The sequence below is a fragment of the Geotrypetes seraphini genome, chromosome 7 (genome assembly GCF_902459505.1).
Source record: "Geotrypetes seraphini chromosome 7, aGeoSer1.1, whole genome shotgun sequence".
In the NCBI taxonomy this organism is placed as follows: domain Eukaryota; kingdom Metazoa; phylum Chordata; class Amphibia; order Gymnophiona; family Dermophiidae; genus Geotrypetes; species Geotrypetes seraphini.
Window position 1 is genome coordinate 3,142,591 of NC_047090.1, and position 16,866 is coordinate 3,159,456.

Consider the following 16,866-nt stretch of genomic DNA (forward strand, 5'->3'; position numbering starts at 1 on the left):
TTCCCAAGATATTATCTTCCATACCTCTTACATTAGGCAGATGTTCAAAGGCACTCTCTTATGTTATGGAGAGCAATTTCTAAAAGTATTTGCAAGAAAGGACAAATTTATTGGACTAGATATAAACCAGCAAATGAAACCCACACTAGGTATAGTTTATAGTATATTATCTGTAGTCTGCCGTTATCCAGAATGGAGAACAATCATGCATACATAATAAAATACAATCCAATGAGAAAAAACAAAAAAGACTGTGGATATAGATATTTTGGAAAATGATTTATTATCTTTCTTCACAATAAAATCGTTAAAATACAAATGTAAATGTCCGACTGGACCCTACATGTTTTTTTTGCTATATTTTGCTTGTCTCCAGTCATTCTCGGCTATTTGCTCAAAGACCAAGTATCTTTGCCTTAGCCTTTTTTTATTTGTACACTTTAACATCAACTGGACCCCTGAGGAAAGCGTGTTTGCCGAAACATGGACCGTGTAGAGTCTAGTCGGACATATACATTTGTATTTTTATGATTTTATTGTGAAGAAAGATAATAAATCATTTTCCAGAACATCTATATCCACAGTCTTTTTTGTTTTTCTCGTTGGATTGATTTAACTGTGGATTGTTGGGTCTTCTTTTTTCTTTTGTTGTGTTACATAATAAAATACACCATACTACAGAAGAAATTTGTTATTCCATTGACAAAAGGTGTTCCACACAAGTCTAAAATTATCACTTGGTGTCGTGTTAATGCCACTGATAGAAGGTGTAATTCTAAGTTCTTTTTTCTCAGCCTATTAGCTAGAAGTGTCTCTCAAAATGTGTGCCACGAAGAGATTCCGGGTGTGCCACGAGAGATTCTAGAATTTTATTTTATTTTTTAAAAATTCTCTTCGTAAGTATACACTAGAATAGAAGACACGTACGTTGCATATGCAAGAGTGTCAATGGCTATGATCGTCTGTGCGTTTAAGGATACAACTGCCCAGACATTCTATGACGCGATTGCTCCTTGAAAACTAACAGCAAGCAATTTTATTTTTATTTTTCATGCAGTAGTTATCCTAACTTGAGCAACAAAGCAATCGAGGCTTTGTTAGTGATTGTATCTTACCTTTGCAAACTTGGATTTTCAGCTCTGACAGAAATTAAATTACAAAAAAAAAGAGAGAACGACTGCAGATGGTAGATAATGAAATGCGTGTTTCCTTGTCAACTATCGAGCCACATTTTGTGTTAATTTGCACTTAAAAACAAGCACATCCATCATATTTATTTAAAATTCTTTATGCTATCTATGGGCAATTTTAACAATGGTGAACTTAAAGAAGGTAGAATAGAATCAATAACTCTCAAATTAAATTTTTTGTTAATTTTGCAATTTTATAATTTCAATTATAATGTACCACGAAAAACATTTGCTCCATTTAGTGTGCCGGAGCTAAAAAAGTTTGAGAGGCACTGTTCTAGAACAATGCCAACGTTTTTCGGGATTGACTTTTAAGTGTTCTTTCTCTTTAATAGTTAAAGAAAAAGGAAGTTAGCATTTCCAAGAAGCACTTCATGCCATTTGTTTTTTTAAACTTCCCACAAATTGTATAGGGAATGACCCCGCTGATGTATGCCTGTGTCCGAGGTGATGAGGCTATGGTCCAGATGCTTCTGGATGCTGGAGCAGAACTGAACGTTGAGGTAAGATTATAACTGCCATAGCATTCCTGGAGTCCTTCACTCAGATGTCCGAATTACAATATTTCTATGCGCAAAGTGCCTGATATTCAGCACTTTTTGGCTGGCCAAGAATGATTCCTGACTGTCCAATAGCACATAGCCGGCTATCCGCTGATATTCATTGGATGATAGCTGGTTACTGTGCAGTGGCATAGTAAGGGGGCAGGAAGGGCGGACCGCCCTGGGTGCTGTCTTCACGGGGGCCCTGCTGCCGGCGCCTCTCTGCCCCCCTGGCCTACCTCTTTAAATGTCCACCGGCATGAGCAGTGTCTTCCTCTTGCTGCTCGCACCAGCCTCAGATCTCTTCTGACATCACTTCCTGGTCGCAGGACCAGGGCGCGATGTTGGAAGGGAGCTGAGGCCGGTGCAGGCAGCTGGTGGAAGATGCTGTTCACACCAGCAAACATGTCAAGAGGTACGCGGGTGACAGAGCACTCAAGCAGTGGGGGTGGGGGTGGAGTTTTCAAGCGGAGGGGATGAGTGGGAAGGGGATGAGTGGGAAGGGGCAACGCCAGGCCCACCGCTCTGGGTGCTAACCTCCTGTGTGACGCCACTGCTCTTGTGGTCTGAGAATTATCCCCACATATACCAAGATGCAGAGTTTGGAACATCTGCATATTTTGAATTTGTATGGAAAGGGATTATAGGTGTGTGTGTAATAACATTTTTCCAAATGCTATGAGCATCCATCTAGTGGCCAAGGCATGCTTATTTGCTACAAGAACATAAAAATAGCCACAGTGGGTCAGACCAATGTAGCCCTGTATTCTATTTCCACAGTGGCCAATCCAGGTCACACCCAGCAGAAACCCAAGTAGCGGCATTCCACGATACCAGGGCAGGCAGTAGCTTCCCCCATGTCTGTCCTTATACGGCAACAGGCAAACATCTCAGCTGGTCTATCTTGGTCAAAACTCCAGTTTTTAAAATTATTTCTTATAAAGCTGAAAGTGGATTTTTACCATAGCAGAGGAAAGCCGTTATAAGGTGACATCAAATATCATTAAGGTTGACACACATTTATGCATTAACATTTAGGAACGGGCAGCCAGAAAAGGTTTGTTTCATGCACTGGCATAGCGAGGATGAGAGATGCCTGGGATGGAGGTGCCCTCACCCCTCTTCTCCGCTCCCCTGCTCCTTCCCCATGCCCCCCTTCCCGCAAAACTGTTTAGCTTCCCCGGCGCAAGCAACATCTCCAACTTGCTGCCCTTGCCGGCGTTGGCTTTCCCTCTAAGGTCATTTCCTAGTTGCGGGACCCAGAAGTAACGTCAAAAGGCAGCTGCTGTTCATGCCAGTGAAAAGCTAGAGGTACGGTGAAGGTGCCTGCGTGTGGCAGAGGAGGAGTGGGAAGGGGCGGGGTGGAGGGAGAAAGGAGGAGAGGTGTCGGCGCCTGGGGCGGTCCACCCCCTCCCCTCCCTCCCTTACTATGCCACTGGTTCAATGTCACTTCCCATGTCATTTCCAGGAATGTTCATTTGTGCTGTTGGCTACTTATTTATTTATTTTTTTTTGCTGCAGGAGCAAAGTCCGTGAGTGTGCACTCTTGTGAAAGAGGGGCACTATTTGGAAAAAGGGCATACTCTTTTTTAAAACAGTGTGTACTCCTTTCCTTTCCTGCGCTATGTTTCACACGTATGCATGTGTGCATTATTTTGGAAGGACCGCACTCTTTTTCCAAATAACGCATCTTCTTTTCAAAAACGCGTGTACTGTTATCTGCAAATGGAAAACTATGAATGCTGGTGTTCTACTAATTTTGGGGTTTTAACGTCATGGAACATGCTGTTGACATTTCCCAAGTCATTGTGGAACTGTCAAAAATGTTTTCTTGCTAGTTTAAGCCAGACTAGGGTTACCAGTCGTCTGGGTTTCCCCAGACATGTCCTTTCGAGGACATGTCCGGAGATCCAGATGGCTTTTCAAAATCTGGCATTTTGTCCGGGTTTTGAAAAGCTTCCTGACAAAATTGCATCATTGCGTTGCGCCTGCGCAGATGCTGGCTGGGGGCGGGGCCATGGGTCCAGTATTTTACTTTGCTATGTAAGCCAAACCATTGTGAAAAATCTTTAGTTTGTCAAGCTGTAAGCCAGTGGTCTCCAATGCACGGTCTCAGGGACTCATGTGGCTCCATTGTGGCCCTCAATCAGTTGACAGAAATGATCTTCAAATCGTAAATTTCAATCTTGCTCACTTGATATAGTACTACTACTCCTACTTATCACTTATATAGTGCTGAAAGGTGTACGCAGCGCTGTACATTTTGACAAATATAGACAGTCCCTGCTCGGAAGAGCTTACAATCTAACTTGAACAGACAGTCACGACATATAAGGTTGGGGATGCAGAACCCAGGTGAAAGGAGTTAGGAGTTGAAAGCACGCTCAAAGAGGTGGGCTTCTAATTGGGCCTTGAACACTGCCAAACAACTGCAAACAATCTCTCAAATGTGTTACTCGAGTGTCTCATTTATGGAATTTGCTTCTGTTGGCAATCCAAAATAAAGTGAGTTTTTAAGATATATCCTATAAAGTGTTGTAAAATCAATGTTGGTATTAATTTTTGATGCTTAATACCCAGTCTGAACAAGCAGGTTAATTTGGTTTACAAAATTAGTAGCACTGAAATCTTTTGGTTGCCCTCGGAGCTTCCTGTACATGAAAAAAGTTGGAGATCACTGTTGTAGGCCATCTGATTTAATCATCATAGGGGCGTGATATTCAGCCAGTGGTAACTGCCACTGGCAGTAAACCTGGAAATTCAATACTGGGCCGTGTCTGGGCACCAGCATTGAATTTTCGGGTTTGCGGGGTTAGCTAATGAATAGCCAGTTAAGTGTGATATTCAGCACTTAACCGGCAATGGGTTACCACATAAATATAGGACTGACTGTTATGTGGTCTTATTTGTGCGGTTACCTTGGCTGGTCAATCATTGAATATCGGCACTTAACCGGTCAAGTGTCAAATCCGCCCTTGCAACACCCCCAAAACAGTCCGTTTCCAGCTCAAGAGCTAAAAGGTTATTTTCAGTGACACTAACCCCCTCTTCTATTAAACCACGCTAGCAGCTTTTAGCGCAGTGAGCCACGCTGAATGGCCCATGCTGCTCCCGACGCTCAGAGTTCCTATTCTTTGAAACGTCATAATTACACAGAAAATATGCAGTGAACTACATTTAATTGATTGTTCTTTTTAGGTTCCTGTAACAGCTCATCGACATCCATCCGTCCATCCAGAAACTCGCCATTGGACTGCGTTGACATTTGCTGTATTACAAGGACACATTCCTGTAGTTCAGGTACTTCTGCTATGTGGGGCTGCCTAGTTTTAGGGAGCAGGGAGGCTTATAAAGGACAGTATTTTAGTCACTGATATGAGTAAGCAGCCATTTCTGCATATAAATTAGTGGAAAAATACATTTCTTGGTGTGTACTTAGCTGGTAGGCAGGTACATGGGTGGAGCACACAAGTAAGTATGTAAATTATGCAATTCTATCATATAGCCCAGATTTAGGCTATAACTCCAATGAATGTTAATGGATCTTTCTTTGTGATCTTTTTTTTTAATCTTTATTGATTTTTTTAAATTCAAAAATAGTACATTAAATATATATGTATATACATATTAAATAACTGCAAAATTGCACTTGAATGAATCATCAAAACATTTCATGACATTTTTTGCTTGATAATGCACATTAAGACTAGTAACTAGGTTTATCATGTTAATCATTATCTGATTCCCTTAATAATAATTAATAGTAAACATATCAAAAATTTAGACCTATCATCAATTAATCTATATATCTTCCATTACTCCTATTAGATCAATATTAAATACCTTCTATATTTTAATCGAATAAAGATTCTATATAATAATAACTATATTGACTTAAATAAATAAATAATTAATTCAATGGGTCATATCAAACATATATACTGTAATATATAATCTCTTTGTATTAAATGTATTTCCAAATGGGATCAAATATAACAACTGAAGCTGATTAGTATAAATTATAAATTAGGTTCTATTCTTAATACCATCCAATTCCATTGTAATTGTAAACCAAACTGTTTAATTATTTTATGTAATCTTATAAGATCAATATATTTTATAAAACATTTAAACTAAATGAATTATTATAGTGCACACTTCAAATACTTTTTTAAAACCTTAATTCAATACAATATTCTCCCTTTTAATTTATTTATTCAATCCATTAAACATAGAAAACAATACCCAAAATATAAACCTTATTATCATATCTTCTATAATTTATTAAATACTATGACTATTTCAATATTCAAAATAATATTTTGATAAGCAATTATTCAATTTATAGAGGTATTAGAAATAAATTAATAATTCCTTAAAAAAGAATTACTACATCTATACTTATAAAGACCTCAAACTCAATTGTTTAAATAAAAGTAACTTATCTTAATACTAAAAACAATGTTGTATCCCCAGAATAAAATTTTAAAATGAATTGAATAATTAATGAATTAATGTGTTTAATTAAATAAGAAACGAATCCATTAAAATCTCTAAATAATCTGACTTTTTAGTATTTCAAACTACATTTAGTTGTCCCAAAATATCTAATGTCCAATTTATAAGACTAAGTATATATGAATCAATTGTACCGCTCAACTACAAATTGTATCATCATCCATTTTTAAGAAACACCCCTATTTCTTTAAAATCACTATGGGCCTTAGTGCTATTACCCACCTGCATCTTAACATTTTCCAGCACTAATCTAAAATAATAAATATTAATAAAATCTATTCCAAATAATAAACACTTTTAAATATGCGTATTTTCTTCTGAAACTGTATTTCATTGTCATTCATATTAAACCATCAATTTGTGACCGCATACGATCTTGGGATGTGTAATTCATCAGCTGCATGAGATGAGAAGCACTTGTTATCTTTTTTATAGAATTTGATACTTCCAGGAGCCAATATTATATTCAGTCTTCAATCCTCGGACGACCAGCTTCAAATTTTATATCCTTATGCATCTTTCCAATGTGATCTTCATCATATGCACTTTCGATGTAACCAATGAAATCCATGAGAGTAATGACATATGCACTACTATCTTATAAACTTCCGTTTTTTTCACCCCCGATTTTAAAGAGGAAACTTTATCATGTACCAATGACGATACAAAGCACCAAACCAGGAGTGCTGCACGCAGTACGCACATTTTGTGTTTCTCTTTTTTTTTTTCATATCAATGATTATACTGACGTCTTTCACCTTTGTCATTCAGCTTCAACTCCACGAAAACAATATAAATTAAGAACCGGAAATGTTAATTCTGAACGCATGCGCTTCCGTTTCCTGAGTGAAATCGACGTCATCAGGTTCTCATATATTCCGCCTACCTCCTTCCTTTCTTGTAATCCATTTTAATTGGTAAAGGCAGCATTTCTGACAAATGTATTCAGCCAATCATAGCCATTACGTTCATCTATTAGTGACAGTTGCAGAAACGCTCTTCATCTTGACTTTTGGATTCAAATTCAAATTCTGTCCATTTTAGTGCATTCAAATCCCATCCTAGTCGCAATCCAAATCCATTTCCATTTCAAAAAGCAGATAAGCCAAAAGATGACATACTCCAGTACTCTTCATCCACTGATCTAAAGATCCAAGCTTAGCTCCCAACCCGAGTGAAAATTCCATTGCCTCCCAGTGATATAGTACTTCACGTCATCCATAATGGCATCTGTCAGCTGTTTTTCAATTGCCTTAAAACATCAGAAGCGGTGAAAGTTAGTGTATCACTCAAATGTGTGACAACGAGTATGGACAGAAGTAGGGATACTAACATATAGACTTCTAGTCACTGTTGAATAAGCCATATCCATTGCCACGACTAATATGTAAATGTAAGTTTTAATTTTTGAGAACTTCTGGCAAGATGAGATCTATGAACATTCCAGTCTAAAGGAGTCAAAGTGACAAAAATGTCAAATAGGATCTTAAATGCAATACAAATGCACTTAAATTGAATTCTGAGATACATTTTATTGCAATTCACTTAGATTTACTTTGGTTTTATATTTGCAGTATATCAAATAAATTGAGCTTGAACTTGAGCTTCCATCAAAGCCCTCTCCAGCCCATCCTAAACTGAATTCTCATATACGAGACACAGCCCATGCAAGACTGCCCAGTACTGACTTTAGTTTGTTTGATTTAAACCATTCATTTTCTAGTTAGAGATCCTCTATGTTCATCCCACACTTTTTTACATTTCATCACGGTTTTCATCTCCACCACCTCTCTCGGGAGGGCATTCCAGGCATTCACCACCCTTTCCAAACTTGAAAAATACTATGCATGATAAAGAGCGAGCAAGCATATAGATTTCCCTGGGATAATGTAGCCCAGCAGAAGTAGGTGTGTATCTTTCTTTTTGAAAATTTGCTGAAGCCCAGACAGAAAAGGTATGCATGCTCATTCTTTCATGTATGCTAGGGTGACCAACTCTCACTTATTTCCCAGGAATTTCCTTATTAGAGAGCTAATGAGTTAATATATATATATATATTTTTGATCCTTCCAGCTTAGTTGTGTAGCATCAGCAGACAAATACACATATAGGTTAGGACCAAGAACCATGCAAATTTGTAAATTTTTATTCTATATTGTGACCTGTATATTATAAACAATGTAAATTAATTATTTTGTTTAATAATATCCATTCCATGAACATTTGCTGGAGTGACCCTGTGCTGCTAAAAATTTGTCACAATTACATCTCTCTTAAATTCATGGCCGATAATTGGTCACCCTAATGTACCCACCAAGTTACAGAATTATGCTGTTAGTTGTTACGTATCACTCACTGTAAATGTTAGCCATTTAATCATTCTGAAGTATCTTATCTCATTACCGTGATTTTCTTCACAGCTTTTGCTGGACGCTGGAGCTAACGTGGAAGGTTCTTTAGATCATGGTGAGGAGAATTATTCTGAAACCCCCTTACAACTGGCAGCTGCTGCTGGTAAGAGTCCCTTATAAAATACCGATTCATTGCAAAATAAAAAGAATTTGAGTTTCAAATAAGGATTTGGAAGATCTTAAATATTCTTTTATTTATAATTTAGGGCATTTTGAGCTTGTAAGTTTGCTGCTGGAGCGAGGAGCTGATCCAATGATTGGAACGATGTATAGAAATGGGATTTCTACTGCTCCGCAAGGTGATATGAATTCCTTCAGTCAGGCTGCTGCACATGGACACAGGTAGGATGGAAAGATGGAAGCATGCAATGAGATCACAAAGGAACACCAAGTAAAGGAAAAACTGATCATTAACACAAGACTTATGAAGGGAGATCTGTCTTCAGAAAGTAGATTTTGTTCCCCTCATGTCTGGGTTTACATTACATACATTCATCTGTTATAATTCAGTAGATCTCTGTGAAGTCCAAAGTTTGACAAGCTATACACACATAAATACAAACTTCCAGATTCTGTATATGGCACACAAAGTTATATTCCAAACTCTGGATGTGCTTCTAAGATGTGCATGCAAATAAATTGGATAATGAGCTCTGAATCATGGGTTGTAACAACCTATTATTGATGTTAATTGATACACATTAAAATTTGCCCGCATATCTGAAAGTATGCTATTCTATAAGGCATGGTGCCTAACTTCCATGGCATGTATCTCGAAAGGGGGCATGGCCTTGGCCGTGTTGGGGGCCTTCCAAAAAGTTGCATGCAGGATTCAGAACGCTGCCTAACTGTGCCAAATTTGGGCACTGGCATTTACCTCAGGTTTTAGCAGGCATAAATCTGACACCCAAAATTTAGGCATGGGGTCCACGCTAAATGTTTAGCTTAGCACTGACTTTTTTGGCACCTAAGACTTGGCGCCATTTATTGAATTTCTTCCAGGGTATATTGCGGATTCTAACTGCTAATGTTAATGAAATGAAAATGAAGCAATTGGTAAATTACACATAATCCCTCCAGAAAATAGTCTTTTTAAAAATTGTAGGTGAAAGTTTTTATGTGCTGTTTGTTTTCAGAATAAATCTGAAAGCATTTTAGTATTTCAGAAGGGAGGTTTTTTTTTTGCATGATGGGCAAAGAAATCACTGGGAATTCTAAAGTAAAACTGGAGACAAAGGGATAGGGTATAGCTGTGTGAGAGATCCAAATTCTGCTGTTCTCGGGCTGAGTGGGGGTGGGGATGTATAGCAATTGCATTTAAATGTACAGCCCTGTGGGCAAAGTCTGGGTGGTCGCAGGCAATGCACATTAGTGACATCTAGAGGGTAGTTTCCATAAGGGAGAGCCTTTATGTAGTTGGCATGATGGCTCATAAATGCTGGGATTCTAGCCCTTTTTGTGTGCATATTTATTTCAATCTTGCGTTTGACCCCTCTTAATCACTGCCTGAAAACTAATGCCTATTGCTAGGAATGTAGGTGATGCACCACCAGAGACCAAGCACTAGAACCCAGATTCTGTAACCGACGCTGTTGCCGTCACTGGTAGGTGCCTTGAAACTACCAGCACCTAAAAAGTTGACGCCAGCTAGAGAATCACAAAAAAATTCTAATCTCGGGAGTTCTCAGAAATTTAAACATGGCTTTCCCACAGCTAAGAGAATAAAAACTATGGCCAATTTCTGTTGATCCTTTTCCTTTCTGTTCGTAAAAATTTGGAATGACCTTCCTTCTACAGTCAGACTTCTCCCTCATTTATCAACTCTCCGTAAAGTACTGAAGACATACTTATTTCAGAAATTTATTATTGACTCCTCCTCCTCTTCAAGCCAATGACTCTAGAAGATAAAGTTTTGTTCTAAGCCCTTGTATATTTTGCTAACATTTTGTTAATCGAGTGGAGCCCTCTTGTAGGGATGAATCGGTATATTAAACTAAAGATTAGATTAAATTAGAATCCAGGCCTAATCATCAGAACGTCCAAGTGCCGATAATCGAAACCGCCTTTCTGAATGTCTACTGAGGTGTCAGCCTCTGTTCATCCAGAGCACAGGATGGGCATGGTGGAGGTGTGCTTTGAGCATGCCTAAGGGCAGGTTAGACATGGATGTCTTGCAGTGATAATCAAATGTTATGCAAGACTTCCTGGACAGAACTTACACGTTTGGAACTAGACCTGTTTTAGAAGCATCTAAGTGCCACAAATGTGCCCAAACTGACCTGATGACCACTGCATGCATCAAGGTAAGGCACACCCACATTTCCCCTTTGCTCACTGACCCCTTTCCACCACACCAAAAAGAGAACAAAAAGGTACACACCTGTCTCTAAAACAGCAGCATCTGTTATGGGGAAGTCTAGTAGAGCTGCACACAGATGTCTTAAGTAGCCTGATAGGTGGGCTAGTGAACCATAGAGAGGAGGACACAGGCCCATAAGCCACTCTAACACACATTTATGGTAGAACATGTGAGCCCATCCAAAACACCTATACTGCCATATAGGTGCCACCTGTAGCCATAAGTGCTATAGGGGTGGTACACAGGAGGATATAGTAGGTTTTAGGGGAAGGGTTGGGGGACTCAGCATAAATTATAAGGGGGTTATGGTGAGATATACATCTTTCACCCTTTATGTGTTCATAGCAGTGTCCATTGCTCTGTTGGGATGTCTATGTGGACAGTCCATTACTATGCTGACCCCACCCTTGTCCAAATGATCAGGATTAGGACATTTTCAACATGGATGCTTTTCTGATCGAAAATGGAGTAAAAAGTTAGACATCCCCGTGGCCAAGACATCTAAGTAGACAATTTTTTTTTAAAAATTATATTTGGACGTCCAACAGTTTGCCATTCGAAAATGGCCATTTTTGTCCCTCCAACTTTGGATGTTCAGCTGGAAACACCCAAGTTGGACTTAGATGGGGTGGGGAGTTAATGCCCCTCTATATATTCACATGTGCATAAATGACCATTTTCCAGGGTATTCTAGAAGTACGCACCAAGATACGATGGTATATACTTAGCAGGTGGGCAGTCATAGGGTTGAGTGCTCACTTACATATCATAAAATCTTAGAATCTGTGTGTGTTCTTTTGCCATCTCGGTGTAAGCATTTAGACCTGGTCTATTTTTAGTGTAAATGTTGATACCTGCAAAGTAGGTGTGTGTAAGGTGATTTGCACTAGTGTTCTATTAAAAAAAAAAAAGAAGTGGGCACCTACCCTTCTTTATAGGATAGGCTTCAAATGGTGATGCTTCAAAAGCGCAGCAAACAAAACCATGCCGACAAAAATGCACCGGACTTATGTGGTTCACCGATTCATCCTATTTAAAACCTTATCTTTTACGCTCTGAGGGGGGGGAATCCCCCACTAGAGTTAGAAGTCCTGGTGCTCCCGCTGGGGGAGGTGGGAGGGGGGTGGGAGGGAACTGGGAAAAACAGGAGTTTTCAGTGTATTGGGGGGCCCCGCAACCCCCTAACGGGAGCACCAGCACTTCTAACTGTAGTTGGAGGGTTTCCCACCCACACACCCCCTTTCAGAGCGTAAAAGGTAAGGCTTTAAATAGGGTGAACCGGCACATTTTTGTCGGCGCATGCTTGTCGGCACGTCTTTGTCCGCTTTTAATGGTGTACCGCTTCAGATAGGTGCTTTCGTGGCATCTAAATCTAGGTGCCCCTTTTAGAATGACTCTCCATTTACTCAGTCATGTTAAATATAAATTTAGTTCTCAAGGGTGTTGTGGTCTGTGGAACTTGTCCAAGAATTTTCCCTGCAGCGACTAAGGCTAGCTAGAATGGAGAGGGCAAAAATCCCTAAAAGTTTCAGAGCTGCCAAAGGATGCCCAATCTTTTGAGATAAATTTTAAGCCACATCCTTGTTCCTCCCCACTCCTTCCAGCCACGCCCCCAGCTCTACTCAGTCATGCCCCAGACCCGCTCAATCCACCTCCCGGCTTCACCCCTTCAAAAACCTCAACCGCGGCACTAATAAGCCGCCTCCCCATCAGGCAGCAGAAGATGCCTTAATAAATTGTCTCGTGATAAGAACTGTAAGATTTTATGAGACTAGTCCCACGGCAGCAGGAGATCTTCACTCCCCAGTGGGAATACGGGAAGTTACCCAGGAGTTTCTCCACTGAATGCGGGAGAATTGGCAGGTCTGAAGTTGTGAATGAAGACTCATAATACTAAAGCCAAAGTAGAGACCTGTTCTGATTAAACTGGTAGTCTTAAAGAGCAGGAAAAACTAAACTAAAACACTAATGCCTATGAAATAAAACAAATTTCACTTTTTTTTTTTTTGGGGGGGGGGGTAGTTTTTCTGAAACTTGTAATAAATTCATAAGAACATAAGAAATGCCTGCACCGGATCAGACCCGGGGTCCATCTAGTCCGGCGTTCCGCGCACGCGGAAGCCCAGCCAGGCACACCCTGGCGAATACAATGTCACTCGTATCCCTCAATGTCTTCTGCAAGAAGATGTGCGTCCAATTTTCCCTTAAATCCTAGAATGGTGGTTTCCTCCACCAGCTCTTTCGGGAGAGAGTTCCAGGCGTTCACCACTCGCTGTGTGAAGCAGAACTTTCTGACGTTTGTCTTGGCCGTGTCCCCTCTCAGCTTCAGGCCATGACCTCTGGTCCGAGACTGGGTTACATTTGCCAATGTGAATAACGCTGTTTCTTGCTCACCATCCTTTCCCCCTGTTGGTGAGTGAGCTTGCTCCATTATGTCAATTCCTTTTAGCAATTTAAAAGTCTTTCAGATTGATATGAACATACTCATAATAGTACAATATAATAAAGGACATAGACCCTGTGCCATTTACTGAAAGACATCCTAAAATACTATTAATATGCTTTTTTTTTTTATTTATAATCATTGATGATATGGCAAGGGAGAATATTGTTAGTGTCCTAGAAGATACTTCTGCCACCTACTGCCTTTTCCTCCTCAATTCACTTTTGCTTGGTTGCAATTGGTAGGAATGTGTTCCGGAAGCTTCTAGCCCAGCCAGAGAAAGAAAAGAATGACATCCTGTCCCTGGAGGAGATACTGGCCGAGGGAACTGACCTTCCAGAATCCACTCCTGGTGCCTTGTGTCCCAGCCGTAACAGCAAAGCCAAGCTGAAAGCTCTGAAGGAAGCCATGTACCACAGTGCTGAACACGGATATGTGGACGTAACAATTGACATCAGAAGCCTAGGTCAGTTCTTATGTTACAGAATTTTTTGCAGAAGGTCCAAGAACCACTGGAAACATCCCTGAACTACCCTGTTTCCCCCAAAATAAGACCTATCCTGAAAATAAGCCCTAGCATGATTTTTAAAGATGCTCCTAATATAAGCCCTACCCCCAAAATAAGCCCTAGTTAAGACCAACCCCCGAAGCCCTCCCCCGAATGTCCTCAAAACTAGTGCTGCCCAATTTGCCGAAAAAGGCAGACTTGTCAATTCAGTGACCCACCCCCCCCCCCATCCCCACTCTCCCGGTGAGACTTGACAGACCTCCGCTCAAAGGCCTCCTAAAGCAGCAACGGTGGCAGTGCTCTGAACGGGCTGCTTTGTAGCCTTCCCCGCTAGGGCCTTCCCTCTGCCAAGTAACGGTGGGAGAGTCAGTGGTGTTGTGCTGCACAGGAGGATGGGAGGGAGGGATAAAAAGATGCTACAGAGGGAAGACCCAGCCCCGGCGGGGAAGACCATGAAACAGCCCGTTCAGAGCACTTTTCTTCTCTGATATCTGACATCTGATAGACCAGTGTCTCTGAAACTTTTTTAGCTCCGGCACACTAAATAGAGCAAATGTTTTTCATGGCATATTATGATTCAAATTATAAAACTGCAAAACTAACAAAAAATTTAATTTGAGAGTTATTTATTTAAAGTAATTTAAACTATGTATGGACAATTGTAACAATGATGACACTAAAGTAGATAGAAAAGAATTGCTAATCAATACGATGGAGGTGCTTGTTTTTGAGTGCAATTTAACTCAAACGCGACTTGATAGTCGACAAGCACACATTTCATCATCCACCGCCTGCGGTTGTTCTCTTTTTTTTTTTTTTTTTTTCGATTTAATTTCGGTCAGAGCCGAAAATCCAAGTTCGCAAAGGTAAGAAGATCCAAACGGTAACAAAGCCTTGATTGCTTTGTTGCCCAAGTTAGGATAACTACTGCATAAAAAAATAAATTACTTGCTGTTAGTTTTCAAGGACCAGTCACGTCAAAGAATGATGCTTGTCTGGACGGTTGTATCCTTATGCACACAGATGCTCATAACTTTGACAGACTCTTGCGTACGTGACGTACATGTCATCTATTCTACTGTGTTTCCCCGAAAATAAGCCCTAGCATGATTTTCAGGGTAGGTTTAGAATATCGGGGGGATTGTTTATAGATTAATACTTAGCATTTATACATATAACTGCCAATTATCAGAACCAATTTTGTGCACAAATGCTATTATTAAATAAAGTAAGCACAGTACTGGCGCCCAAATTTACCACTTATGAAGCCACATTAGGGCTTTTTATCACCGGAATTCCTATGAGCGTCAGAGCTTTTGCCACCATGGCCTGCGATAAAAGCCCTAGCAGGGCTTCTTAGAAAGGAGGGGTGTGTTAGTTAGGTACCCCAGAGGGAAATAAAACCTCAAAAGTCCACCACACAAGTAGAGTGTAATTGGCTGTAGATAGGAACAATGAGGCGGAGTCACATCCACCAGGAAGCAAATTTTAGTTCAGGACCCGACACGGTCTGTGTTTCAGCAAATGCCTGCATTAGGAGTTGAAATTTGGTCTCTCAAAGTACAAAATTTTCAATCAGAAGCCATCAAACATGTACAAAAACCACTACTCACTTCCGAAACATACTGCTCTCGCAGGTCTAATTTAAAAAACTTTTACAGAGCATGGGCAGTATGCCAGAGAAGTATGTTTTATTGTATATATTTGATTACTTTTGATTGAAATTTGTACGTTGAGAGACCATATTTTGACCCCTGACGCAGGCATTTATTGAAACTTGGGCCGTGTCGGGTCCTGAAATAAAGTTTGCTTCTCTGTGGATCTGACTCCACCTCATTGTTCCTATCTACAGCCAATTGCACCCAAATTTACTTCTCCCCCCTTATTTTATTTATTTATTTTTATTTTTTATTTTTTTACAAAGCCACGTTATGCTTTTTTATCACCGGCCGTGGCAGTATTAGCTTTGTCACTCTTAGGAATTCTATGAGTGTCTCAGCTGCAGCCAGCGATTAAAAAAGCCTAACATGGCTTTGTATAAAAGGGGGGATTAGTTAACAGCTTAGAAAATTGCCTTTCTGGTGTGTATAAAATTGATGTAGCACATGTTAACCTAGGAATTAACGTGAATAGACTTGATTTGAATGCTGTGTAAAGTAGAGAATGGCACGATGATAAAATTCATCACCATTCCCATCCCCGCAGATAACCGCGTGAAACAATCCCATGTTATTCTTTAGTGTCTGTCTCAACCTTGGTCCTTGTACACCAGCATTCTTCAATGCAAGGCTTAAGAGTCAGTGGTTGTGCCCATTCATACTCTGATTCTTATGTGAGCCAAGTATAAGATAATGAAGCCATTGTGACATCACTGATAAGCTTAGCTCATATTAGTGGAATGAGACATTATGATATCACAATATTTGCTCTGCATACCAAAGACTGTCATTCTCTAGTGATTTCTGTTCCACCATTACCTTGCGGTTCAAGGCGGATTACATAAAGGAGTTATTTGGACATTTAGGAATAGATAAGGAGTTATCTGGACAGTCTCGGTGGTATTACATAGTGGAGCGGATTGCTATTGGGGATTGAGATGATTCTTGTCTATAAGGATTTATTGAATAGCAGAGTTTTTATTTCTTTTCTGAAGGTTTTGTAGTCTGAGGTCGTGATCAGTAAATTAGAGAGTTGGTAGTCTAGTTTTGTTGCTTGAGTGGTTAGGAAGCCATCGTACATTTTTTTTCATTTTACGTTTCTGATTGGAGGGTGCGTGAATGGTGTGTGGGTTCTCCTATGTCTGGTTGTGGTTGTTTGGATTAGTTGGTTGTTCAAATAGGCTGGGCTGTCTCTGTTTATGGTTATAAATAGTAGACAGTAGAATTTGAAAAGTAT

General features: G+C 39.9%; 1 protein-coding gene across 1 annotated transcript in view; it reads left to right on the plus strand.

Moving 5' to 3' along the window:
• BTBD11 (BTB domain containing 11) overlaps window positions 1-16,866 on the plus strand; it is a 352,073-nt gene that overhangs the window by 286,421 nt on the left and 48,786 nt on the right. Inside the window, exons 6-10 of the mRNA XM_033953005.1 lie at window positions 1,604-1,693; window positions 4,931-5,032; window positions 8,671-8,764; window positions 8,868-9,003; window positions 13,709-13,929. Coding sequence (XP_033808896.1) covers window positions 1,604-1,693; window positions 4,931-5,032; window positions 8,671-8,764; window positions 8,868-9,003; window positions 13,709-13,929 — 643 coding nt within the window. The remainder of the gene's footprint in view (window positions 1-1,603; window positions 1,694-4,930; window positions 5,033-8,670; window positions 8,765-8,867; window positions 9,004-13,708; window positions 13,930-16,866) is intronic.